The sequence below is a fragment of the Rhinatrema bivittatum genome, chromosome 4, assembly GCF_901001135.1.
Source record: "Rhinatrema bivittatum chromosome 4, aRhiBiv1.1, whole genome shotgun sequence".
In the NCBI taxonomy this organism is placed as follows: domain Eukaryota; kingdom Metazoa; phylum Chordata; class Amphibia; order Gymnophiona; family Rhinatrematidae; genus Rhinatrema; species Rhinatrema bivittatum.
This window is the reverse complement of record NC_042618.1, coordinates 163850202-163876484: the sequence shown is the minus strand read 5'-3', so window position 1 is coordinate 163876484 and position 26283 is coordinate 163850202. Positions and strand designations below refer to the sequence as shown.

Sequence of the window (26283 nt, the reverse complement as noted above, 5' to 3'; positions counted from 1 at the left end):
CCCATTCTACCCGTTCTCGGGCAGCGACTTGGGCGGAATGCCAAGTCTCGCTACAAGATTTGCAGGGCGGCTACATGGAAGTCTTTACACACCTTTGCGAGGCATTACAGACTGAATGTCCAGGCCCTGGGTTCTGGAGGATTTGGAGAAGGTGTGCTCCAAGCCGGGCCTCTCCGGGTCCCTCCAGGTAAGAAAGCTCTGGTACATCCCAGGAGTTTGGACTGATCTGGGTATGTACAGGGAAAGGAAAATTGGTTCTTACCTGATAATTTTCGTTCCTGTAGTACCACAGATCAGTCCAGAGTCCCGCCCGCTTTATGCATAGAGGTAACAGTCCGCTCGTTCAGCATTTGTTTATTTCAGGTCTGCAGATGAATTTTGTTCACAGTGTTCAACTGGAACATTTGGGATTAGTGGGCCAGTTCAGGTAATGTGTTAGTTGTATATAGATAGTTTGGTTTTGAGCCATTCTGCTTTGATACTGAGTAATACTGACAGGGACTGTAGGTGGCACCTTAGGATACAGGGCAGAGTCTGTCAAAACTTCTGTCTCCATCTGCTGGAGGGGAGGCAAAACCCAGGAGTCTGGACTGATCCGTGGTACTACAGAAACAAAAATGATCAGGTAAGAACCAATTTTCCTATGTATTCCACGCATTAAGAAAAGTGGAAGAAAGGCAAAACAATTACCAGCATGGTTAAAGGTGAGGTGAAAGAGGCTATTTTTAGTAAAAAAAAAAAAAAAAAAATCCTTCAAAAATTGGAAGAAGGATCCATCTGAAGAAAATAAGAAAAAGCATAAGCATTGTCAAGTTAAATGTAAAACATTGATAAGACAGGCAAAGAGAGAATTTGAAAGGAAGTTGGCCATAGAAGCAAAAACTCATAATAAAAACTTTTAAAAATATATCCGAAGCAAGAAACCTGTGAGGGAGTTGGTTGGACTGTTAGAAGACAGAGGAGTTAAAGCGGCTCTTAGGGAAGATCAGGCCATTGCAGAAAGTCTAAATGAATTATTTGCTTCCGTGTTTACTAATGAAGATGTTGGGGAGATACCAGTCCCAGAGATGGTTTTCAAGGGTAATGAGTCAGGTGAACTGAACCAAATCACTGTGAACCTGGAAGATGTAGTAGGCTAGATTGACAAACTAAAGAGTAGCAAATCAACTGGACTGGATGGTATGCATCCTAGGGTACTGAAGGAACTCAAAAATGAAATTTCCGATCTATTAGTTAAAATTTGTAACCTATCATTAAAATCATCCATTGTACCTGAAGACTGCAGGGTGGCCAATGTAACCCCAATATTTAAAAAGGGCTCCAGGGGTGATCCAGGAAACTATAGGCCAGTGAGCATGACTTCAGTGCCGGGAAAAATAGTGGAAACTATTCTAAAGATTAAAATTGTAGAGCATATAGAAAGACATGGTTTAATGGAACACAGTCAACATGGATTTACCCAAGGGAAGTCTTGTCTAACAAATCTGCTTCATTTTTTTTAAGGGGGTTAATAAACGTGGATAAAGGTGAACTGGTAGATGTAGTGTATTTGGATTTTCAGAAGGCCCTCATGAGAGGCTTCTAAGAAAACTAAAAAGTTATGGGCTAGGAGGCGATGTCCTTTTGTGGATTACAAACTGGTTAAAAGACAGGAAACAGAGTAGGATTAAATGGTCAAATTTCTCAGTGGAAAAGGGTAAACGGTGGAGTGCCTCAGGGATCTGTACTTGGACCTGTGCTTTTCAATATATTTATAAATGATCTGGAAAGGAATAAGATGCATGAGGTTATCAAATCTGCGGATGATACAAAATTATTCAGAGTAGTTAAATCACAAGCGGATTGTGATACATTACAGAAGGACCTTGCGAGACTAGAAGATTGGGCATCCAAATGGCAGATGAAATTTAATGTGGACAAATTTAATGTGTTGCATATAGGGAAAAATAACCCTTGCTGTAGTTACACAATGTTAGATTCCATATTAGGAGCTACCACCAAGGAAAAAGATCTAGGCATCATAGTGGATAATACTTTGAAATCGTCGGCTCAGTGTGCTGCAGCAGTCAAGAAAGCAAATAGAATGTTAGGGAATGGTTAATAAATCGAAAAATGTCGAAATGTTTCTGTTTTGCTCCATGGTGAGACCGCACCTTGAATACTGTGTTCAATTCTGGTCGCTGCATCTCAAAAAAGATATATTTGAGAAGGTACAGAGAAGGGCAACCAAAATGATAAAAAGGATGGAACAGTTCCCCTATGAGAAAAAGCTGAAGAGGTTAGGGCTGTTCAGTTTGGAGAAGAGACAGCTGAGGCGGAATATGATAGAGGTCTTTAAAATCATGAGAGGTCTTGAATGAGTAGATGTGAATCGGTTATTTACACTTTCGGATAATGGAAGGAACAGGGGGCAATCCAAGAAGTTAGCAAGTAGCACATTTAAGACTAATCGGAGAAAATTCTTTTTCACTCAACGCACAATTAAGCTCTGGAATTTGTTGCCAGAGGATGTGGTTAGTGCAGTTAGTGTAGCTGGGTTTAAAAAAGGTTTGGATAAGTTCTTGGAAGAGAAGTCCATTAACTGCTATTAATCAAGTTGACTTAGGGAATGGCCACTGCTATTACTGGCATCAGTAACATGGGATCTGCTTAATGTTTGGGTACGTGCCAGGTACTCATAGCCTGGATTGGCCACTGGAAACAGGATCCTGGGCTTGATGGACCCTTGGTCTGACCCAGTATGACAATTTCTTTGTTCTTATGCTTCTGTCTCGCAGCTTGTCTTTTGAGAGGAAATGCTTGTAATGCAAGGGTCATTCCGAAGATTTCATCGCCATCTTGTTGCAAGCCAGGTGGCCATCCGCATTGGTCTGTTGAACAAGGTGTACAGCCTACTCTGGCTTCAGTTTCCCATATTTTGACCTTTCTGCAAAAAGACCTATTGAAGTGTCTAGTTTATAATTCCCTTTGGCTGCAGGTGGCAGCTCTAGGCGGTTTTCGGGGTAAGGTACAGGGAATGTCTTTGCTTCCCACCTGGATGTGATTTGGTTTCTTCATGAGGTGAAATACGGCCACCGGTGCGGAAGGTATGTCCTTCATGGAATCTTAATTTAGTTCTGAGGGTGTTGTCAGGCTCCATTCGAGCGGTTGTGGGGGACGACTCTAAAGGCTTTAACCCTGAAAGTGTTTTTTTGTTTTTTTTGTGGCAATTTGTTTGGCCAGAAGAATTTCAGAGCTTCAGGTGTTGTCTTATAGAGATTCCTTTCTGCAGTTTATGGAGAATGGAGTGTTGTTGCAAACAGTGCCCTCATTTCTGCTGAAGGTGATTTTGGCTTTTCATCCATTTTTCCTAATTTCGGTTTGTCAGGGCCACATGAGAGGGAGTTTTGTGTGTTGGCTGTGAGGCGGGCGTTTGTTGAAGTATCTCAAGGTGACTAATCGTTGCCGGATATTGTATCATCGCTTTGTAGTATGGAGGGGTCTCAGGAACAGATGCAAAGAATCTAAGGCTACTATTGCACGCTGGCTGAAGGATGCGATTGGCTCTGCATGTATTTGAAGAGGTCTGGTACTAGAAGCTCAAAGCGCTCCGTTGTCTTGGGCACAGGTGACCTCATGAGCCGAGTATCACCTGGTCTTGGCTCAAGAATTCTATCAGGTGGCAACTTGGAAATATTTACACACTTTCACCAGATATTACATTTGGATGCTCAAGATCTGGACTCCACGGGTTCTGGAGAGAGCATATTGCAAGTGTAGCTATCCCATTCCCACCCAAAATTAGGGGAGCTTGGGTACATCCTAGGAATCTAGACTGATCTGGGTTATGAACAGGAAAGGAAAATTTGGTTCTTACCTGCTAATTTTCATTCCTGGGAAGTCACAGATCAGTCTAGAACTCTGCCTGTTCAGTAAAGCCCACTCATGGCCCTATGTAAATGTTGCAGTGTGTCTTGTTTGGTTAAATAAGGGTCTACGTAGTGTTGGAACGAGTTTTCCCACAGAGGCTCTGCCATCGTCCCACTTGTTGAAGGGGGTTGAAGGGTCTCAGTTATTGTTAAAGTTATTCTCATCTTGGCTTGGGCACAGGTCATATTGAGGGACTGCCGGTGGCACCCTGGGTTAAGTAGCAATGTCAGTAAAGTTTTTCTTCTCTGTCTCCATCTGCTGGCAGGGAGGCAAAACCCAGATTCTGGACTGATAAGTGGTATTCTAGGAACAAAAATTAGCAAGTAAGAATCATTGTCCTATAGCTTTTTGTGAAGATGCAGTCTCCAGAATTGTACACAATATTCCAAAGGTCTCACCAAGGATCTATATATAGGAGCAATATCACCTTCCTTTTTTCTGCTGATCATTCCTTTCTCTATGAACCCAAGCATCTTTCTGACTTTTGCTATCACCTTATCCATCAGTTTGGCTACCTTAAGATAATCAGATACGATCACTCCTAGATCCTGCTTTTTTTATGTGTTTAGAAGAATTTCACCCCTATACTGTACTTCTCCCTTGGGTTTTGCAGCCTAAACACACAATTCGACATTTTTCAGCATTAAATCTTAGCTGCCAAACCCTAGAACATTCCTCTGCTAAAAAAAAACAAATATTTCCTGACAATCCTTCCACAATGTTGCTCATGAAAATGTTAAAGGACTGATCTCAGCAGCACACAGTAACAGCCCCTACTCCTCGGAGTTAACTCCATTTACCACTACCTTTTGTTGGCCTTTCACTTAACCAGTTTCTAATCCATTCAGTCACTTTAGGGTTCACACAAGGGTGCACTATTATAAGTCAGTCACCTATTTAGAACCTTGTTAAAGGCCTTACTGAAATCCAAGCACTCTTCCCCCAATCCAACTCTGTCACCCAGTCAGAAAAATTGATCAGATTTGTCTGACAAGACCTATCTCTGGTAACACTATGCTGCCTCCGATCCTGCAATCCATTGGATTCCAGAAACTGCACTTTTCCTAGCTTGTAGCCAGATGGACTCAGGACCAGTGGGTTCTGTGCTCTTCTGCTAGCAGATGGGAGATGGAGTCAGATTTCAAAGCTGACATCACCCTAGATATACCCTTGCAGTGACCTCAGCTCCTCAGTATTTCTCCGTCTCCTAGCAGATGCGGATGCTATCCCACACTCTAGCACAGTGTTAGAAAATTTACAGCAAGAAGACAAAATTTACCTTAAAGAAGATCGAGCCCCGCTCTCCTGCAGTGATACCTAAGGGTCCCTCCCCCAGTTGAGAATTCCTGAGGTGATTTTTGATATCCGTCAGAGGCATGCCTTGGTCCGGTAGCCAGTAACCCCAGCGTGGACTTTAGCCCTAGAGTGGCTGAAAGGCAGCGGGTGCATATCAGAGCGCGGCAGTGAAGGTAAAGCCTTCTCCCCCCGCAGCTGGAGTCCATTCCAACACGTAATCGGTAAGTGCCGAGACCAGGTAGGCTGGAAATTTTAAACTAAGGACTCCGGGGCTCGGAGTGCTGTACCAATTTCTAATTTCGCTCAACGAGGTAAAAGGGAGCACTGATCGGGTTGAGCAGCTTTGGTTGGGCTAGGCTTTGGTCCGGTACAGGGGATTCGGACACATAGAGACCCTCAGGGGGCCGCCATCTTACGCGTGGGAACATCTGTGCCATCTTCCCCTCTCAACAGGCAGTACGCGCGGGGAAGACCGGACGGTCAATGTGCCCAACTTGTGCGCCAAACTTGTGCGCCTTCAACTTAGATGCACGCACAACTATACACACAGCTGCGCTCAAAACTACACACCGCATTATACTCACACGCATATTGATTGAAGCACATTACATGTGCGCCTAGACATAGAGGCAATGGCACCGGCGTCCAAGAAGCCCAGAAGGCACTCTCTTTGTATAGCCTGCCACATCAGAGCCGCACAGCCTGATCTGGAGTACTGCCTGTGTCATCATTGCGAAGAAGCCCAGGGGGGACCCAAAGCCTGGTCCCGCACTGTCTGAGGATGGGTCTGGAACTACTACATACGATAGCAACCCAGATCTGTGCAACTCTGAAATGGCATCTCCACAAGAGGGCATCTCAGGGGCCCCTACTTTGACTCCCTCTGGGGTTAACATGGACCCAGGGAGCTTCTCCTGGCTAGAATTTTTCCAGGGGCTGCAAGCCTTTGTTCAGACACAATCAGCCCCGGCTGCGACCTGAGTTCAACCCCTGCCAGAAGCACAAGTTCCTCCCGGCTCTGCTCGGATGCCTCGAGACTTGCCTCGCCTAACCAAGAATTTCCCGGACTGGGACCTGGATACCTCAGATGATGATAGTGGCTCTCTGGAAGAAGGAGAAATTCCTCCAGGCCTGGAACCATACAGAACCATGCTTCGCTTCTTCCACAGGGCTGAATTACCAGCCCTTGTTTCCCAGACTCTGGGGATCCCAGGCATGGACCCTAGGGCGGAACCAATGAAGAACCCCATCTTGGTGTCCCTTCGTAAGGCCTCAAGCTACTTCCCAATGATGGAAGCCATCCAGGAACTAATTGACCTGGAGTTGGATGCCCCGGAGGCCAGCTTTAAAGGAGGTTGGGCCTTGGAAGCCTTGTACCCTCTGGAACCAGTGGGTACAAGGCTTGCGTTTCCCAAAAGTGGACACCATGGTCTGTGCTGTCTCAGAGACCAACCATTCCCATTGAGGGAGGGGATGCATTGAAGGATACTCAAGATAGATGATTAGAATCCATCCTTAAGCAGGCGTTCGATGCAACAGCAATGACACTGCAGATTGCTTCCTGCTGCACACTGGTGGGGCGCGTTCCTGCTTTCTCCTCTCGAGAGAGGCAAATAACTCTGGTACGTATACCAGTGAAACGACTGAACCTGCAGCAGCCTTCCTGACGGACGCAAGCTCAGATCTGGTGCGTACCTCAGCCAGAGGAGTAGCCTCGGTAGTGGTGACCAGAAGACAGTTATGATTGCGGAATTGGTTTGCTGACGTGACCTCTAAAGCGAATCTCACAAGAATGCCCTTTGAAGGATCTCTCTTATTCGGAAGCGAATTAGAGAAGTTAGTCAGCAAGTGGGGCGAATCCCCAGTACCTCGGCTACCAGAGGACAGGGGTAAAAGATCGCAGTGCCCCTCCCCCAGAAGAACCAGGGGCAGAAGCTCTCAACGATTTCAACCCACAGGAACTCGCAGTTTCAGGCACCTCGGCCTTCCAGAAGGTCCCAGCCCTTTCAGAACCGACAGACCAAGAGGGGAACAGGCCAGGGGGCAGGCTCCAACCGTACTCCCCAATGAGAATGGGCCTACCCATCCAAAGGAAGAGGAAATAGGGGGTCGACCAACGATGAGTCGAGATCACGTCGGACAAATGGGTACTAAACATCATTCAAGAAGGTTACTCTCTGGAATTCTGCAGCATCCCTCGGGACAAATTTATATCACCCTGCCACTCCCACACCAAGAAACTGGCGGTGGAAGCCACTCTCTGGTAACACTACTCAGACTGAAGGCAATAACTCCGGTCCCTACACCCCAACAAAATACAGGATGTTATTCCATCTATTTTATTGTCCCCAAGAAAGAAGGATCATTTTGACCCATCTTGGACTTCAAGAACGTCAACCGTCATCTGCAGATACTACACTTCCATATGGAGACTCTCTGCTCCGTAATAATGGCAGTACAACCGGGAGGGTTTCTAACCTCCCTGGACCTCTCTGAAGCCTACCTTCACATCCCAGTCCATCAAGATCACCAGCGTTTTCTACACTTTTGGTACTGGGACAACATTACCAGTTCCGAGCGCTACCCTTCGGACTAGCAACCGCCCCCAGGACATTCTCCAAAATTAATGTGGTTGTGGCGGCAGCACTGAGGAAAGAAGGGATCTTGGTATACCCTTACTTGGACGACTGGCTGATCAGGGCGAAGTCTTTGGAAGAAAGCAGACAGGTGAGCAGCAGAGTCAAGAAACTACTGCAGGAACTCGGTTGGGTCGTGAACAAGGCCAAGAGCAGTCTACAGCCCTCTCAGTCTCTAGAGTACCTGGGAGCCTGTTTTGACACCAAACAGAACAAGGTCTTCCTCCCTCTCCCGATGAGGAGGAAGCTGATGGAAGTGTTATGACGATTGATGACCAGTACACGACCCAAGGTATGGATCTATCTTCAAGTCCTCGGGCTTATGGCATCCACCCTGGAGGTCGTTCTGTGGTCAAGGACTCACATGCGACCTCTCCAGTGCTCCTTTCTATCATGCTGGATCCCACTGTCCCAGGATTACTCAATCCACCTCCAACTCCCAGCAGAGGTACGTTCTCAGCTTCAATGGTGAATACAGGAAGACCACCTGAGCAGGGGAATAAGCCTATCCCCACCGAACTGGATCGTGCTCATCACAGACGCGAGCCTATGAGGGTGGGGAGCCCACTGTCAGGAGCTGACGGCCCAGGGACAATGGAACAAGGAAGAGGCAGGATGGAACTTAAACCGCCTGGAAGCTCGAGCAGTCAGACTAGCGTACCTGCGATTCAGCCACAGGCTCCAAGGAAAAGCGATCCGAGTAATGTCTGACAACGCTACAATGGTTGCCTACATCAACCGCCAGGGAGGAACCAGAAGCCAGCAGGTGTCTCTGGAAATAGACCCCCTCATGGCATGGGCGGAAGTAAATCTACAAGGGATCTCGGCCTCCCAAATCACAGGGAAAGACATCGTCTTGGCGGACTTCCTCAGCAGAGAAAGCCTGGACCCAGGGGAATGGGCACTGTCGAACAGAGCATTCCAACTGATAGTAAATCGCTGGGGTCTCCCAACCATGGACCTTCTGGCCACCTCTCAATGCCCGAGTCCCCAGGTTCTTCAGCCGAAGACTAGAGCTACACTCCCAAGGAATCAACGCCCTCATCCAGACCTGGCCAGAAGAGGACTTGCTGTACGCCTTCCCCCCCTTGGCCACTACTGGGCAAGAACATCCACAAGATAGAACACCACAGAGGACTAGTTCTACTAGTGGCCCCGGATTTGCCAAGATGCCCATGGTACACGGACATGCAAAGACTCCTTGCGGGGAGCCCCCTGTGCCTACCTCAGCACAGGGACCTTCTCAAGCAGGGCCCAATTAAGATCTGTCTCTATTCTCTCTTACGGTCTGGCCCTTAAGAGGACTCGCCTGAAGAAGCGCAGTTACTCGAAGGCCATGATTGACACCCTGCTCCGCGCACGGAAGTTCTCAACATCTCTGGCACACATACAGATCTGGAGAATATTCGAAGCCTGGTGCGAGGATAGTGGGATATCCCCACAGACGGCCAAGATTCCCATGATTCTAGAATTTCTACAGGACGGTATGAAGAAAGGGTTGTATCTCAGATCCCTCAAGGTCCAAGTAGCAGCCCTCTCCTGCTTCACTACACCTCTAAACATTGAAGATGGTATTTCTGGTGGCAATATGTTCTGCCCGTTGCATCTCCGAGCTGCAGGCACTATCCTGTTGGGAACCATTCCTTAGGTTCACTCCTGGAACAATACAGCTTCGCACCATTCCCTCCTTTCTACCGAAAGTGGTCTCCGAGTTTCATTTGAACCAAGCCATCTCCCTACCATCTCCGGAGTAATATAAGGACTCTGAAGACTACCACAGCAGACTCCTGATGCGATACCTGGAACAATCGCAACAGGTGTGCAAAACGGATTGCCTATTTGTGCTCCACAGTGGAAAGAATCAAGGTGAAGCTGCCTCATGAGCGACCATAGCTCGCTGGATTAAGGAAGTAATCAAGGCAGCCTACATAGAGGCAGGAAAGCCATTACCCCTACAGGTTAAGGCTCATTCTGCTAGGGCCCTGCAGTATCCTGGGCAGAAGCCAAACTGCTGTCACCCGCCGAGATCTGTCGAGTGACGACGTGGTCCTCCCTACATACCTTCGCCAGATTCTACTGCCTGGATGTCCAGGCTAGAGAAGAGGGCAGTATTAACTGGACCATGGGCAGCCTCCCGCCCTGTCCAGGAATAGCTTTTGTACATCCCACTGGTCCTGAGTCCATCTAGCTACATGCTAGGAAATGGAGAAATTACTTACCTGATAATTTTGTTTTCCTTAGTGTAGACAGATGGACTCAGCATCCCGCCCACAGAAAAGGAGGGCCTTGGAAAGAGAACCTCGAGATTAAACAATTACGGGTAAGCCGTTGCCTGCCCCTAGTTCAGGACACCTGCAGTTAGTCTGGTGTCGGCATTAACTTGGTTGAGTGCACTGGCGGTCTCCAGTTTTTGAAATCAGTTGAATCAGTTTAATTAAGTTTGATCCGTTTTAATCAAGTTGTTACGCAAGATATACCGTATTTTTCGCTCCATAAGATGCACATTTTTTTCCCCAAAAGTGGGGGAAAATGTCTGTGCATCTTATGGAGCGAATATAAAAAAAAATAATAATAATTAACTACAACCCCTCACCCTCCTGACCCCCCAAGACTTGCCAAAAGTCCCTGGTGGTCCAGCGGGGGTCCCGGAAGCAATCTCCTGCTCTTGGGCCGTCGGTTGCCAGTAATCAAAATGGCGCCGGTGGCCCTTTGCCCTTACTATGTGACGGGGGCTACCGGTGCCATTGGTCGGCCCCTGTCACATGGTAGGAGCAATGGACGGCCCATGCCATTTTTTAAGATGGCGCCGGCAGTCCATTGCTCCTAATATGTGACAGGAGCCAACCAATGGCACTGGTAGCCCCTGTCACATAGTAAGGGCAAAGGGCCACCGGCGCCATTTTGATTACTGGCAGCCGACGGCCCAAGAGCAAGCAAGAGATCGCTCCCAGGACCCCTGCTGGACCACCAGGGACTTTTGGCAAGTCTTGGGGGGGGTGGGGTCAAGAGGGTGGGGGGTTGTAGTTAAATTTGAAGGGTTGGGGTGGGATTTTGTTTGGTTTTTTTTTCCACGAAAGAGAACGATAAAAGTTTTCTGATCCGGGGAGTGGACCGAAATGGCCCTCCCTAGACCCAAAAACGAAACGGGGACAAAATAAATTGTATGCACACCCCTAATTTGCTCCATAAAACACACAGACGCCCGGGAACAGAGCCGGTTTAACACACTATTTTTTTTTTTTTTTAATTTTCCCCCTCTGAATCCTATGGAGCGAAAAATACGGTGTATCCACAATGGCTTTTCGAGGAGCTGAGGTCACTGCAGGGAAGGTATGGGTGTCCATTGCTCCTACCATGTGACAGGAGCGAACCAATGGCACCGGAAGCCCCTGGCACATAGTAAGGGCAAAGGGCCACCAGCGCCATTTTGATTACTGGCAACCGACAGCCCAAGAGCAGGAGATCACTCCCGGGACCCCTGCTGGACCACCAGGGACTTGGCAAGTCTTGGGGGGGTCAGGAGGGTGAGGGGTTGTAGTTAATTTTTTTTTTTTTATATTTGCTCCATCCGTCTCCCATCTGCTAGCAGAAGAGCACATAACCCACTGGTCCTGAGTCCATCTGTCTACACTAAGGAAAACAAAATTAAGGTAAGTAATTTCTCCAGTCCTCTGTTTTAGCAGCAATTCCATTAATTTGCTCACCACAGAGGTTAGACTGACCAGCCTGTAGTTCCCAGCCTCCTTCCACTTTTGTAAATAGGAACCACATCTGCCCATCTCCAGCCCTCTGGAACTACTCCCAACTCTAAAAATGCATTGAAAAGGTCTGCAGCAGAGTTGCAAGGAGAGATCTGTGCAGTATCCAACCCTACATTCACCTGCTAGCAGTTCAAATTTTTACTGACAATTCATTTTAAAATTCTTTCATCAATTGCCCTACAATTCCCCTGAAGTGCTGGCATCAGCTGTGTTAACAGGAATTGCATGGTGCCTTGCTCTTGCTGCTTCAGAGTAGTTTGTGCTGACTGACATCACATGGATGATTCAGTCAAATCCAACTCCTATCTATGATGCTTCTAGAAGTTCAAGGGAAGTGCATGGGGACAGCTTGAAAGGAGGACAACACTGTAACATAGTGAATGATGACCACTAAAGAAAATTTGGTCCATCCAGTCTGCTCAGTTGTCTCTGCTTTGGGTGGAGGAACATATAAATTTCCCTTCTCAAACCAACACCAGCTTCCTCCAGCTCTCCTCCCCGTCATGTCTCTTACCCAACCTCTCAGCCCTCTTCCTACCTCTGCCCTCTATATTTGTCTCAAGCATGCTCATTGATGTGAGGGTTGGTACAATGGCTGCTCCATGCTTGTTATCCCAGTCATCTTGGGAGCTGAATGCATTCATACTGCTGCTGTTTAAGGTTGTAACCAAGATGAGGGTGAGTGGCATTGCATGTAAGAATCTAGTGTGTGTAAAGAGCCTCAGCCTTCACACTCATCATGCATCTCTGTTTTGGAATAGATCCCAGTATGGTGAATGCCTACATATACCAAGCAGGAGCAGCTTCAGGACAGACGGCACAGCAGGGACAGCCTGTGCCCACCACCAATTCAGCCTATTCCTCCTATCAGCCAACTCCGACGCAGGGCTATCAGGTGCGAGAGCAAGGATGTCTACGTGTCTGTCATAGTCTCCTTCCACCCACTGGGTGTTGGGCAAGCACAAGGACTCATAAGCTCTTAGTGTTGTTTCTGCAATGTTTATTTGCTTTGGTTCACTATGTCCTTTAGACCTTTACCTATCTCTGTGGTCATCCTCTGGCTTCCCATCCATTTTATTGTATGTAAACTGTTTGGGGTAGCTTATTCCAGGGCATCCTACTACATTGGCCCAAACCAAGTAATTTATTTATTTGGATTTATTACCCCACTTTTTGAATAAGAAATTCACTCAAGGTGGAGTGCAATATATTAGGAAGCACATAATAAGAGATCATTAGCAGCACAATAGAGGAACTTGCATATTAGGGATTGAAATTCAAGGAAAGTCAGCAGTGATACCAGCTGTAAACAAATATATGGGTTTTAAATTAAATCTGTAAGGTAGGTCAGCAGTAATAAACTTTAAACAAATATATGAATTTGAAAATAAATACTAATGCTTCACCTAGTCCAGCAATCCCCTATTTGTTCCATTTCTGCCTCCTGCATATGAGAAGGAAGGATTGGACTTATGGGAGGCTGAAGTGTAAGAGTAGTAAAGGACAGCGAGTGAAATACCCACAAGCAGGGGACATCAAGATTTGGTCCAAGAGGCAAAGGATCTTTCAGGGTACAGAACTGGAGCTGTTGAGCATAGGGTGGTGGTGGTGGTAAGACATTGGAATGAAGGCATGCTAGATTTTTTTTCTCACAGGACAAGCAGGATGGTAGTCCTCACATATGGGTGACATCATCAGGATGGAGCCCAATCACGGAACACTTTTGTCAAAATTTCTAGAACTTGACTGGCACCTACTGGGCATGCCCAGCAGGGGTCCCCCTTCAGTCTTCTTTTTTCCACGCAGCAGTAGCAACGTGGGTTAAGGAGCTCTCTTGAGATTCCTGACAAGAATTTTCCTCACAGAACGTTTTTCAAAAGATTCTACCCCATAGGGGTCCCCCTATCGATATCCATACTCCGCGGTCAAAAGGTAAGGTTTTACCCTTGTTGCAATGGATTCCCATCGAGTTATCCCTTTGGGGCCTACCAGCCATCGACTGCACTGCGGCTAAATTTTTGTCGGAGTCATGGCGTCGGGTTTTCATCGGTGCCCCGACTATTCTCGAACAATGTCCATCACTGACCCGCACAGGGTCTGTGTTATGTATTTGGGGTCCAACCACGATGTCCTAACTTGCACCAAATGTGCCCAAATGACACCGAAGGGCCATAAGGCTCGTTTAGAGAAAATGGACTTTCTCTTTCAGTTAAAAATCCCAACTCCATCGATAGTTTCGACATCGTCCGAGCTTGTGTCATCAACCTCTCGCCAGCACCCAGGACACTGCTGCTGTTTGACCGGCGTCGACGATTCCAAAGGTGTCGATTGCCTCCTCAAGAAAAGGACAGAGGAGAACATCGTAAAAAGCATCGACATCTGCATCGGAAGGCTCAGTCCACCGATCCAGGCAAGCCCTCTGCATCAACGTCGACAGAGCCACCAACAAAGAAGCCCCGTCCAGAAAAGGCCCCATTCTCTTCTGTGACCGGGTCACCGAGGCGTTCCCCCACCTTCAGTGGTGCCGGGATCTGCGATTCCACCTTCAACGGTGGACCCTCCGGCTACGCCAGTGCTGCCTCCTACTCCAGTGCCGGGGTTCCACGCCCCAGACTTCCACGAGGAATTGGATCGGATGATCCAAGAGACATCAGTAAAGCACTAGGGCTTCAAACATCCATTGATGCCGGTACCGGTCCCCGAGCCAGTCACCGTTCAGATTCCTGTAGCACTTGCACTGCTACTGGGTAGACTGGATTCGTTGATCGGTGCCCTTCCACCGCTGGAACCGAGAGCACCGATGGGTCTGGTGCCATCCACACCGATTCCATTATCATTGGATGATGAGGAAACACAGATATCCATTCCACCATCGGTGCCACCTCCGATGCCACCAATGCCTAGGCCTGGTCCTTCAGGATTAGCACCATTTCTCCCCACTGGAGACCCACTAGATGCTGGAGATCAGCCCTATAATCCTTGGATCGATGATTCGTCCCAGGATACAGATGATCTACCATCAGAGCCCTCTCCCCCAGATGAAAGACATCGCACTCCACCAGAAGATCTGTCTTTTATTAATTTCATCAAGGAAATGTCTGAAACCATTCCTTTTCAACTTCAGTCGGAAGAGGACTCTAGGCACAAGATGCTGGAAGTACTCCAATTTCTAGATGCGCCTAAGGAAATCAGGTCTATACCTATTCATGAAATCCTGCTTGATCTCCTGAAGAGAAACTGGGAACACCCATGTTCAGTCCCACCTGTCACAAGACAGATGCCACCTATCTGGTGCACTCAGCTCCTGGGTTCCAAATGTCACAGTTGGATCATCAGTCTGTGGTTGTTGAATCAGCCCAGAAAAAGGCACGACGGTCAAAACCTCATTCCTCCATACCTCCAGGGAAGGAACAAAAATCCCTGGATGCCTTTGGCAGGTGTGTCTTCCATGGCTCAATGCTCATATCTTGCATTGCCTCTTACCAGTTATACATGACCCAGTATAACAGAGACCTTTTTAAGAAGATCCAGGATTTCTCTGATTCTTTACCAGAGCAACTCCAGGCTCAGCTTCATACTCTGGCTCAGAAAGGTCTGGATGCTGGAAAGCACAAGGTCCACATTGCATATGATATCTTTGACACTGCTTCTAGAATGTCTGCAGCAGGGATTAGTGCAAGAAGATGGGCCTGGCTCAAGTCCTCGGACTTAAGACCAGAAATCCAAGACAGGTTAGCAGATCTACTCTGTGTGGGCGATAATCTCTTCGGGGAAAAGATCCGAGAGACTGTTGAAGGACCACCATGAAACGCTGCGCCAGCTTTCTTCTGTGCCATCTGAGTTCCCTTCCGCCCCTAAGAGAACTTTCAGGCGTGACTCTAAGCAGCCGGCCTACAAGCCAAGGAAATTTTATCCTCCAGCTTCTAGAGGACACTCTTCCAGACCTTACCAAAAAGGTCAATCCAGGCAGACTCTGCCTCAGAAGTCTCAGCCAGCTTCTCAGCCTAGACTAGCGTCAGGGTTTTGACTCCTTCCTAGAGAGTATAAGCCAACCTCCTCTTCCATCCATACTGGTTGGCGGTCGCCTCTGCCATTTCAACAGCGCTTGGCATACAGTCACCACAGACCAGTGGGAACTGGCAATAGTCACTCAAGGTTACCACCTAAATTTCCTGACTTTTCCAGCAGACTCTCCACCTAGGCTGACGTGGGGACGTCCGACCACTTTCCCTTGCTCGAACAGGAGGTCTTATCCCTCCTCAAATCCCGAGCAATAGAACCAGTGCCCCTCTCCCAGCGGGGGCAGGGATTTTATTCCCGGTATTTTCTAATACCAAAAAAGTCAGGTGGCGTACGCCCAATACTGGACCTCCGCGCCCTAAACAAATTTTTTGCAGAGAGAAAAATTCAAAATGGTAACCTTGGGCTCTCTACTTCCTCTTCTACAAAGAGGAGATTGGCTATGCTCTCTAGATCTCCAAGACGCTCACACACACATCTCAATTACTCCATCTCATCGCAAGTACCTGCGATTCCTGGTCGGCCCTCGTCATTTCCAGTACAGTGTACTACCATTTGGCCTAGCATCCGCTCCACGAATATTCACCAAGTGCCTGGTGGTGGTTGCAGCTTTCCTCAGGAATCAGGGTGTGCATGTTTACCCTTATCTCGATGATTGGTTGATAAGGGCTCAGACTCAGCAGGGCGCACTAACCTCCCTGCGTCTCACTATCAACACCCTGATCTCCTTAGGGTTTCTAATCAACTATCCCAAATCCAAGATAGTTCCATCCCAAACCCTATCCTTTATAGGGGCTGACCTAAACACTATGCAGGCGAAAGCCTTCCTCCCCCAGGATCGTGCTTTCACCATAGCATCTCTGGCGCATCACCTACAGACTCGAGTGTCTTCAACTGCTCGTCACTTCCTCATACTGTTGGGTCACATGGTGTCCTCTGTGCATGTCACTCCAATGGCTCGCCTAGCCATGAGAGTGATGCAGTGGACCTTAAAAAGCCAGTGGATTCAAGTTTGTCAGCCAATGTCCAGCATTATCCAGGTTTCCAAATGGCTCCGTCTGTCACTAGCCTGGTGGATACACCACTCCAATCTCATTCAAGGCCTTCCATTTCAGGCTCCAGATCCTCAAATTACCCTAACAGACGCATCCAACCTGGGTGGGGTGCACATGTAGGTGACCTGCAGACTCAGGTAACCTGGTCTCCAGAGGAAGCCAAACACCAGATAAATTTCCTGGAGCTACAGGCGATCAGATATGCCCTCAAGGCCTTTCAGGATTGCCTATCAAACAAAGCCATTCTGATTCAAACCGACAATCAGGTTGCAATGTGGTACATCAACAAACAAGGGGGCACGGGCTCCTACCTCCTGTGTCAGGAAGCTGCACAGATATGGCATGGGCCCTTTCCCACTCGATGTGCCTCAAAGCAACCTACTTGCCGGGAGTGGACAATGTGTTGGCGGAGAAGCTGAGTCGCACTTTCCATCCGCACGAGTGGTCTCTCAACCCCACGATAGCGGACACGATATTCCAACGTTGGGGTTACCCTCGCATAGACCTCTTTGCATCGGTCCACAAGCACAAAGTAGACCACTTCTGCTCTCTCATTCGCAGTCATCACTCACAACCAAGAGATGCCTTCACCCTCTCCTGGGCCAGCGGTCTCCTTTATGCGTACCCTCCACTTCCTCTCATTTCAAAGACTCTCGTGAAGCTCCAGTTGGACAAGGGGTTAATGATCCTGATAACTCCCCACTGGCCACGCCAGGTGTGGTTTCCAATCCTCCAGGGTCTATCAATACGCCAGCACATTCCTATGGGGAAGGATCCCCTTCTAATCACCCAGAATGAAGGTTCCCTGTACATACCAGGATCAGTCCAGACAGTGGGTTATCTCCCCCTTCCAGCAGATGGAGTCAAATAGAACTTTGAAGGATGCTTCCTTATAAGGTAGTGCACCCTCTACTAATCCTCAGTATTCTCTTGACTCCAGCAGATAACAGTGGTGGCTTTTGTTCCCCACTTAGATGACTAGAAAGCTTTTTTAGGAATTTTCTCTATTTTCCTCAGCTTTCCTTTCTTTTGGATGGATCAAGTCTAATTAAAAAAAAAAATCTTTGAATTTTGAATTTTCTGAGGGAATTATTTGGAGAGCTTTCCTGTAGCCTCTGCTAGTGGGAGCATTCTATAGCTTGCAGGCAGTACTATTTGCAGCTCTCCCTACCCCTCCCATCTCTGTTGTCGGGGTAAGTTTATTTTTATTTCCTTTTGACAGGTTATTTCCTCTCTTCCTCTCTCCGGGGTGCAAGTCGGTGGTGCCGACCTCTCCCCCTGTGGCTGCTATCCGACCTGCTGCCCCTGAGACGCCGTTTTCCTCTGGGCAGCCGGCACAGAGAGGCATTAGAGGCACAGAGGAATATCTGTGGGTCGCTGAGGGATAGAGAGAGAGCAGGACTGAAGCGGAGGCTATTACCCGCTTCTTACAGCCACGAACCTGGTGCGCGTGAGGAAGAACAGGCTGAAGCGGAGGTTTTTCCCGCTTCCCGCAGCTTTAAACCTTGCCTGTTTCTCGCGTTAAGAACAGCTGGTTCCCTCGCGGCTCCGTCGGGGTTCCCCATGCCTCATTCATCCAGGTGCTGTGCTTGTGGAGAGCCCGGGTCGAGGCTCTTCCGCGAGGGGATTTGCACAGCTTGCCTCCCTGGTGGGGAGGGACCCTCTCAACCGCTGGGCCGCTCTGGTTCTAGTCTTCTGGCGTGCCTCAACACTCAGGGGCCAGCCCCGATCCCGCTGACAGCGGGAACGGTGGCCATTTTGTCTCCAGATTCTGCTGCTCCGGCGCTAACAGGAGAAGAACAGGATGCTCCTTTTTCATCTCAGCCGCCGGTTTTGACACCCGTTCCACCTCTGGAGCCTTTTCCTCCATCAGGGGATCTTCCCGCTCTTCTTCCATCGGGGCCACCTCCGTTTTCCACAGATTTTGTTCTCCTGCTTCACAATGCTTACCTGGCCAGAATGGGCTAGCACCAGGAATTTTTGTCTGGACCTCCTCCTCCTAAGGTACCCAGAATGGCTGATTCTACTGAGGTCTTGGGAAATGCCCAGACCGTGGGGAGTGCCCAAGGGTCAGCGGTCCCGGGACCCAGGGGTACCCCCAACCACCTCAAGCGCTCCAAGGGTCCTTTTGGTACACCCCTCGGGGGGGGGGGGGGCTGTTCCTCAGCAGGACCCCCACCCTATGTAGGGAAGCTTTGGTACATCCCACTGTCTGGACTGATCCTGGTAAGTACAGGGAAAAGAAAATTATTCCTTACCTGCTAATTTTCCTTCCTGTAGTACCAAGGATCAGTCCAGACGCCCTCCCTGACTGTTTTATTGGGTTTGGGATTGCCCCTCTGCTCAAATTGTTCTTCAGTGCCTTTTTTCCTTTGGCTGGCTAATGGTTCATTCTGCAAGTTTGTTGTTTGACACTGTTTTGTGCCTTTTGCACACTGTTACTTAATTCTATTGTTCTTGATCCATCCTGATTTTCCTCTTTGCTTTGATATACTCCATACTGAGGATTAGTAGAGGGTGCACTACCTTATAAGGAAGTATCCTTCAAAGTTCTATTTGACTCCATCTACTGGAAGGGGGAGATAACCCACTGTCTGGACTGATCCTTGGTACTACAGGAACGAAAATTAGCAGGTAAGGAATAATTTTCTTGTACCTGTCACCCCAACCTCCAGGCTTTGTCTCTGATGGCCTGGATGTTGAAAGATTAATACTCCAACCTTTTAACCTTTCAGAGTCCAGTATCCTGAGTCCTTGTGGCTTCACGAAAGCCTTTAATGAGAAGGTCTTATCGCTCTAAATGGAAGAGGTTTACAGTCTGGTGCACTTCCATGTCCATAGACCCCTTCACTTGTTCCACTGCAAGGTTCCTAGACTATCTCTGGCACCTGTTACAGGAAGTTTTTAGGCCTAACTCTTATCAGAGTGCATGTTAGTGCAGTGTCTACGTACCGTAAGGGTATAGGAGATGTCTCCATTTCAACACAACCCTTAGTATCACGCTTCATGAGAGGCTTGCTCCATTTAAAACCTCCACTGCGCCCTCCTGCCCTTGCTTGGTACCTTAATGTGGTTTTGGGACGTCTCATGAAACCTCCGTTTGAGCCTCTCCACTCCTGTGATCTCCGCTATCTCACCTGGAAGGTAGTTTTTCTTCTTGAGATCACGTCCACTCGCAGAGTTGGTGAATTACAGGCATTAGTTACCTACCCACCTTACACTAAAAGTCTGCATGACAGGGTAGTGCTCTGCACTCACCCTAACATTTTGCCGAAGGTAGTGTCGGAATTTCATATTAACCAATCTATTATCCTACCTACCTTTTTTCCCAGGCCCCATTCGAACCCAGGAGAACAGGCTCTGCATTCTTTGGACTGCAGATGTGCTCTAGCTTTCTATCTGGACCGCATGTTGGCCCACAGGAAATCCACTTAATTGTTTGTTTCTTTTGATACCATCAAATTGGGAAATTCTGTGGGAAATCAGATCCTCTCCTCCTGGTTGGCAGAATGCATCTCTTTTTGCTACCAGCAAGCAGGCATTCCGCTACAAGACCGTGTAAAAGCACACTCTGTCAGGGCCATGGTGACATCAGTAACGCACCTCTGTTCAGTGCTGCTTACTGATATTTGTAAGGCTGTTACCTGGAGTTCTCTCCATGCTTCCGCAGCCCATTATTGCTTAGATAAGGCTGGCAGACAGGATTCCATCTTTGGCCAGTCTATTCTACCTACCCAACCTGTTTTCAGCTTAACTTCCCAACATCCTTCCACCGACCCGTTCAGGATGCCCTCCTAACCAAATTTCCACCCCTGTTGTTGTGCCTGTTGCATGTCTTTGGGTGCATTTGGTGCATTGCTAGGGCATCCTCAGCTTGGTACTCACCCATATGTTAGGACTACCATCCTGCTTGTCCTGTGAGAAAGCAGAGTTGCCTACCTGTAACAGGTGTTCTCACAGGACAGCAGGATGTTAGTCTTCACGAAACCCACCTGCCACCCCGCGGAGTTGGGTTCGTTTACGTTTTCTTTTATGTTTCGCACATACTTTTACTATAAGACGAGACTGAAGGGGGACCCCTGCTGGATGCAGCGTCCGGGCATTGCTGGGCATGCCCAGTAGGTGCCAGTCAAAATTCTAGAAACTTTGACAAAAGTGTTCCGTGATTGGGCTCCATCCTGATGATGTCACCCATATATGAGGACTAACATCCTGCTGTCCTGTGAGAACACCTGTTACAGGTAAGCAACTCTGCTTTCTGGGGTGGGATTTTGCTACTGCAGCTGTATACTGTGTTTTGATCCTCTTAATCCTGTTTGTTTTCTTTGACAGAATGTATCATCCCAGAGTCAGAATGTTCCTCCAATATCCCAGAATCCTCAGCCTGCTGGAATGGGCTACATGGGGAATCAGTCAGTTGCAATGGGATATCCAGCCTATAACATGCAAGTAGGTTGGAGATATCTCACTATTTTTAGAGATCGTGGATGGGAATGCTAGGGGGAACAAGGTTCAATAGAAAAAAATCAGGGTGTGGCATGGGACAGCATTTAGAAATAGCCTGTTCTTAGTACAGCTTGGTAGTTCTGGGTATATATACCAACAGGCTCTTTTTTTTTAGATCCCCTATTCCCACAGCTGTTATCCAATTTCTGAAAAAAGTCACTTTCCAGAGAGGCATTTCCTGCTAGTGCTGAGGGGTTAATGTTCTGAGCTTTGGAGCCTGAAGCCCTCCCACCCTGTAATTTAGTTAATGCCTGCAAGGAAGATTTATAATCAGCTCCTTTAGATCTGTGGTACAGTGCTGGCACTGTGACTGCAGCATGTTCCTGGACTTCCTAGTGTTCTTATCCCTGCTTGTACCAGAACACTTGGATAATCCAGCCCTAATTTGTAGTGCTGGATAGAATTGCATCTCTCTTCTGTTTCTGTATAATCATTACTTCATTCTCGTGGTTAGAATCTCATATCAGCTCTACCTGGACAGGACCCAGCTATGAACACACTGCCCCCTCAGCAACCGTATCTACCTGGCCAGCAGCCCCTGTACCAGCAGGTGAGTACACACCTCCACAGGCTCCGATACAGGCCACCCGACCCTTAGTCCTGGAAGCTCTCTTTTCCTGAACTGTAGACTCTGATAATTTATTTTATTTAAAAGATTTTATTTACTGCCTTCCTGGCCTAAATGAATCTTTCAAAGTGGTGTACAACAGAATAAGAATTACAATGCATAAAACAAAAATACACTAACTACATATAATAATAAGACAACGCCCCCTGCTGGGATTCTGATTATATCAACCAGGGATTTGTACATAAGAGACAGAAGTGATTACACTAGTTGTCCTAAGGAAAGTAAACATAGCAGCAGATGTGTGCAATGTGTTTTTATCCAATTTAGAATGCTTTTGATTGGAGGGAGGGAATGCTGATGGCAGATGACTCTGGTGGTAGTTGTAGCAGTAGTGATCATGTTTCTTGAAGCACTTTCTATTTGTTTGTATCTTTAAGATGGTGCCTCCTGGAGGTCCCTCTCAGCAGCAGCCACCGCCGCCACCGTCATCGCAGGGGCAGCAGCCACCGAGCAGCGGCGAAGCACAGCTCATCTCCTTTGACTGATAGCTGTACAGAACAACAAGCACCCTGTAACACTAAATAACACTGTCAAACAGAAATCATTTCCCCCGTCCTAGTTAGTGCTGCAATGTGTAACTGCCAGCTGTAAATCTAAATCTCACACTCACCCCCTGCCGAAGGGGAGCTGCTGAATATCCTGTAGATTAAGAAAATGAGAGCTGAGAGCGGATCCCAGACCCTGCTGTTTCCACAGTGTACATGGTCTCTCATGCTGCTTTCAGTGTACTGCTCATTCTCATCCCCTTCACTCTTGGTGCAGCCCTTCTATGCTTAATTCCTTGATATGTGTATGCGTGCAATCAGCTTCTGCTGTCACGTGCTTGTGCTCGTCCTGCTTTGGGTGACTCTCTTCTGCACACCTGTGCAACTCCCAGCTTCTCCTGACTCTCTGTCTTGCACATGTGTGCTCTCCTAGTTTCTCCCTTCTTGCTCTCTCACACACACACATACATACACACGCACACATACACATATTCTTCTGGTTTCTCATTTACATGTTGCCATTCTCAGACCATGCTTGATGAAGTTACTAAAGTCTTAAGAGGCTGAGAGCCCTTTTTAAAAAGTCAACAAAGATGATGTACTCAAGCCTTCATAACCTTGCAGGTCTGTTATTTAATACTAGATGAGGTGAATTCTTGTAAATATTTGAATCCTGTTGAAAGACACTTGGGTCCCTGGTCAATAAATGCTTTTTCTGTGGGCACAAAATGTGGAAAAAGTCCTTTAGGATTAGGTCCTTAGCACTCAGTGAGTCCTAGCTGTAGAACTTACTTAATAAGTCAGCATCAGTGTGCTTTAAAAAACAAATGGAAGCTATAAACCTTTTTTCCTCGTACAATCATCTGTGAAGAGTTCCCTGTTGCCCCTGGGCTGAAGCCTCAAACTTAACAGCTTCAGCTCTTCACCTAATGCATGTCTTAGAGTCAGAGTGCTGAGAGCTATACAGTGTCTTGTACTGAGATCCTAGGTGCCTAGTGCACTAATACACAGTGAGCAGAGTGCTGGGATTGTTCTAAGGGATCAACTTTTAAACCTTTTTCTCATATTTAGTTTTTATGACTCAGAATAAAATATGTTGCCAGGGTTCTTAAACACTTCTTGTGTGTTTGGGTTGTGATGTGTGCCCTGATTACTTTGTTGTGTACATGTTTAGCTTGTCTTCATTTCTGATATGCAGAATAAATGTAAAATGTCCTGTAAGAACTAGGATCTGTTCACTGATGAGTGTCTCTGGTTGGATAAATGGCAGTCATTAGCCTTTCTACCTCCAAGAAACTGTAAAGAAGAAACATCTGACCAGTTGAAATGAGGAAGGTGGGAGCTCTGTTTAGGGCTTATTCCTGTGTTCTTTTAAGATAAAGGAAAATTGGTTCTTACTTGCTAATTTTCGTTCCTGTAGTACCATGGATCAGTCCAGACTCCTGGGTTCTGTCCACTCACCAGTAGATGGAGGCAGAAAAAGTTCCAACTGACTCCGCCCCTTCCGTGAGATGCACCTACACTATGTCCGTATTTAAATGTAACAAAGCAGAAGAACTAAAAAACCCAACTAAGTAGCTAACTGCTATAAACTGGGAGAACATTCCATAAGAACCAAACGGCAGCAGAGCACCTAACAACATATAACAAACACATTATGTGAAAATACTTATCTGCAAATTTAAATAACAAGAACAAGCGGACTCTCCTTTCTCACAGGACAAGCAGGATGGTTGTCCTCACAAATGGGTGACATCGAGGATGGAGCCCACCACGGAAAACTTCTGTCAAAGTTTAAACAGAACTTTGACTGGCCCCTACTGGGCATGCCCAGCAAGGCACTGACCCTGCAGCCAGCAGGGGTCTCCCTTCAGTCTTCTTTTTTCCGCGCAGCAGTTGCCATGCGGTGAAAGGAGCTCTCTTACCACGTTCCTGACAGGAATTCGGTATTTTTCTTTCCGAAGAAAATTTGCCCCTCAGGGGTCTCCCTTCGACAAATTTTTGTCACCTCCACGGAAACCGGTAAGTTTTTTGCCTTTTTTCTTCGACTACCGTCGAATTTGGCCCTTGAGGCCTGTTGGCAATTACCGAGCCCGCAACTAAATTTGGCCTTAAGCCATGGCGACGGGGTTCCGTCGATGCCCGGATTGTACCCGGACTATGTCAATCACTGACCCCCATAGGGTTTGTGTTTTGTGTTTTGTGTTTGGGAAGTGAGCATGATGTCCTGACTTGCACCAAATGTGCCCTAATGACACCTAAGGGTCGCAAAGCCAGGATGGAGAAGATGGGGCTCCTCTTCCATGCACCCACCCCAACGCCATCGATAGCATCGACGTCATCGGAACCGGCACCGTCGAAGTTGCACCACCATCGTCAACCCTCCGGTGACCGTCCACCATCGATGACTTCTCGGCCGTCGACTCCTGTCCCCTCCCCGGATGGGCGAGGAGACCGGAAGGACAAGCATCGCCATCGACGGCACAAGTCTCGGCCTGTCGAGGATCCACAGTCATCGACCTCTGAACAAGCCGAGCCACCGACTAAGAGGCCTCGATCAGACTTGGCACCGTCCACGTCTCGTTCGCAGGCATCGAGGAAACCCTCACCCTCTCGGGGTGTGGGAGCCGTGATCCCACCGGTTACGGTGGTCCCTCCGGCTCTGCCTCAGCCTCCCTCTCCCGTCGAGCCGGGTATTGTTACCCCTGGTCTCCGGGCAGAACTGGACCGGCTGGTCCAGGAGGCCATCGAGAAAGCGATGCAAAAATTCCAACCTCCATTGGCACCGTCTCCGGCACCGATTCCGGCACCGCCACCGGCATCGACCCCGGCACCGACTCCGCCACCGAGGAAGGAACCGACCACCGAACCTTTGGTGGAAGCGCTGGCACCGCTACTACAACGTATGGAGGCACTTGTACATGCCCTTCCATCGATGATTCCAGTAGCACCGACAGCGCCATCGTCTCCGACTGGATTTTCATCGGCGGGAGAAACACCGTTCCTGATTCCCCCTTCCGGGGTGGTCCCATCAGTGCCTTCTCGAATATCTCCACCGATTTATCCTTTGACTCCATCGGTTCCAAGACCGGCACCGACTCCATCGGCAGCACCGAAACCCTCGATGCCGTTCCCAGTACCGATTGTACCACCGGTTCCTCCAAGGTTTCCTTCGATGCCTTTGGATCCTCAACCTGGTCCATCGGGGCTTCAACCCCCAAGTGATCCCTATGATACCTGGGGTGATGATACATCTTCTGACACAGATTTACCATCACCGCCTTCTCCTACAGAGAGTAGAAAAAGATCTCCTCCAGAGGATCTCTCCTTTATTAATTTTGTAAAGGAGATGTCCGAAATTGTACCTTTTCAGCTGCAATCTGAGACCGATGATGGAACTGCTTCAATTTTTGGATGCTCCAAAAATCATCGCTTCCATCCCCATTCACCAGGTGTTTCTCGATCTCTTAAAGAAAAACTGGGAATCTCCTTCATCTGTATCACCAGTTAACAAGAAGGCTGACTCCACATACCTCGTCCAGTCAGCACCAGGCTTTCAAAAGCCTCAACTGGATCATCGCTCTGTTGTGGTTGAGTCCGCACAAAGAAAGGCCAAGCGTCTAAAGCCACACTCCTCCACTCCGCCGGTCAAGGACAATAAATTCCTGGACAGTGTGGGACGGAAAGTGTACCATGGAGCTATGCTGATTTCTCGCATAGCCTCATATCAACTCTACATGACGCAATATAACAGAGCCATCCTTAAACAGATGCAAGATTTTGCTGACACATTACCTGACCAATATCAGCCACAGCTTCAGGCCCTTCTTAACAAAGGGTTTGAAGCAGGGAAGCACGAGATCAGAACGGCTTATGACATCTTTGATGCCTCCACAAAGGTTTCAGCTACTGCCATTTCGGCCAGACGTTGGGCTTGGTTAAAATCATCCAACCTTCGCCCAGAAGTCCAGGATCGTTTAGCGG

The 26283-nt window shown here is 47.9% G+C and overlaps 1 protein-coding gene across 5 annotated transcripts in view; it reads left to right on the top strand.

The window, feature by feature from the left end:
- HGS (hepatocyte growth factor-regulated tyrosine kinase substrate) overlaps nucleotides 1-23526 on the top strand; it is a 95959-nt gene extending 72433 nt beyond the window's left edge. For all 5 annotated transcript variants that reach the window (XM_029599106.1, XM_029599105.1, XM_029599104.1 and 2 more), the window contains 4 exons: nucleotides 12364-12497; nucleotides 21010-21126; nucleotides 21638-21733; nucleotides 22192-23526. In XM_029599106.1, coding sequence (XP_029454966.1) covers nucleotides 12364-12497; nucleotides 21010-21126; nucleotides 21638-21733; nucleotides 22192-22299 — 455 coding nt within the window. In that variant the 3' untranslated portion in view covers nucleotides 22300-23526. The remainder of the gene's footprint in view (nucleotides 1-12363; nucleotides 12498-21009; nucleotides 21127-21637; nucleotides 21734-22191) is intronic.
- The last annotated feature ends 2757 nt before the right edge of the window (nucleotides 23527-26283 follow it).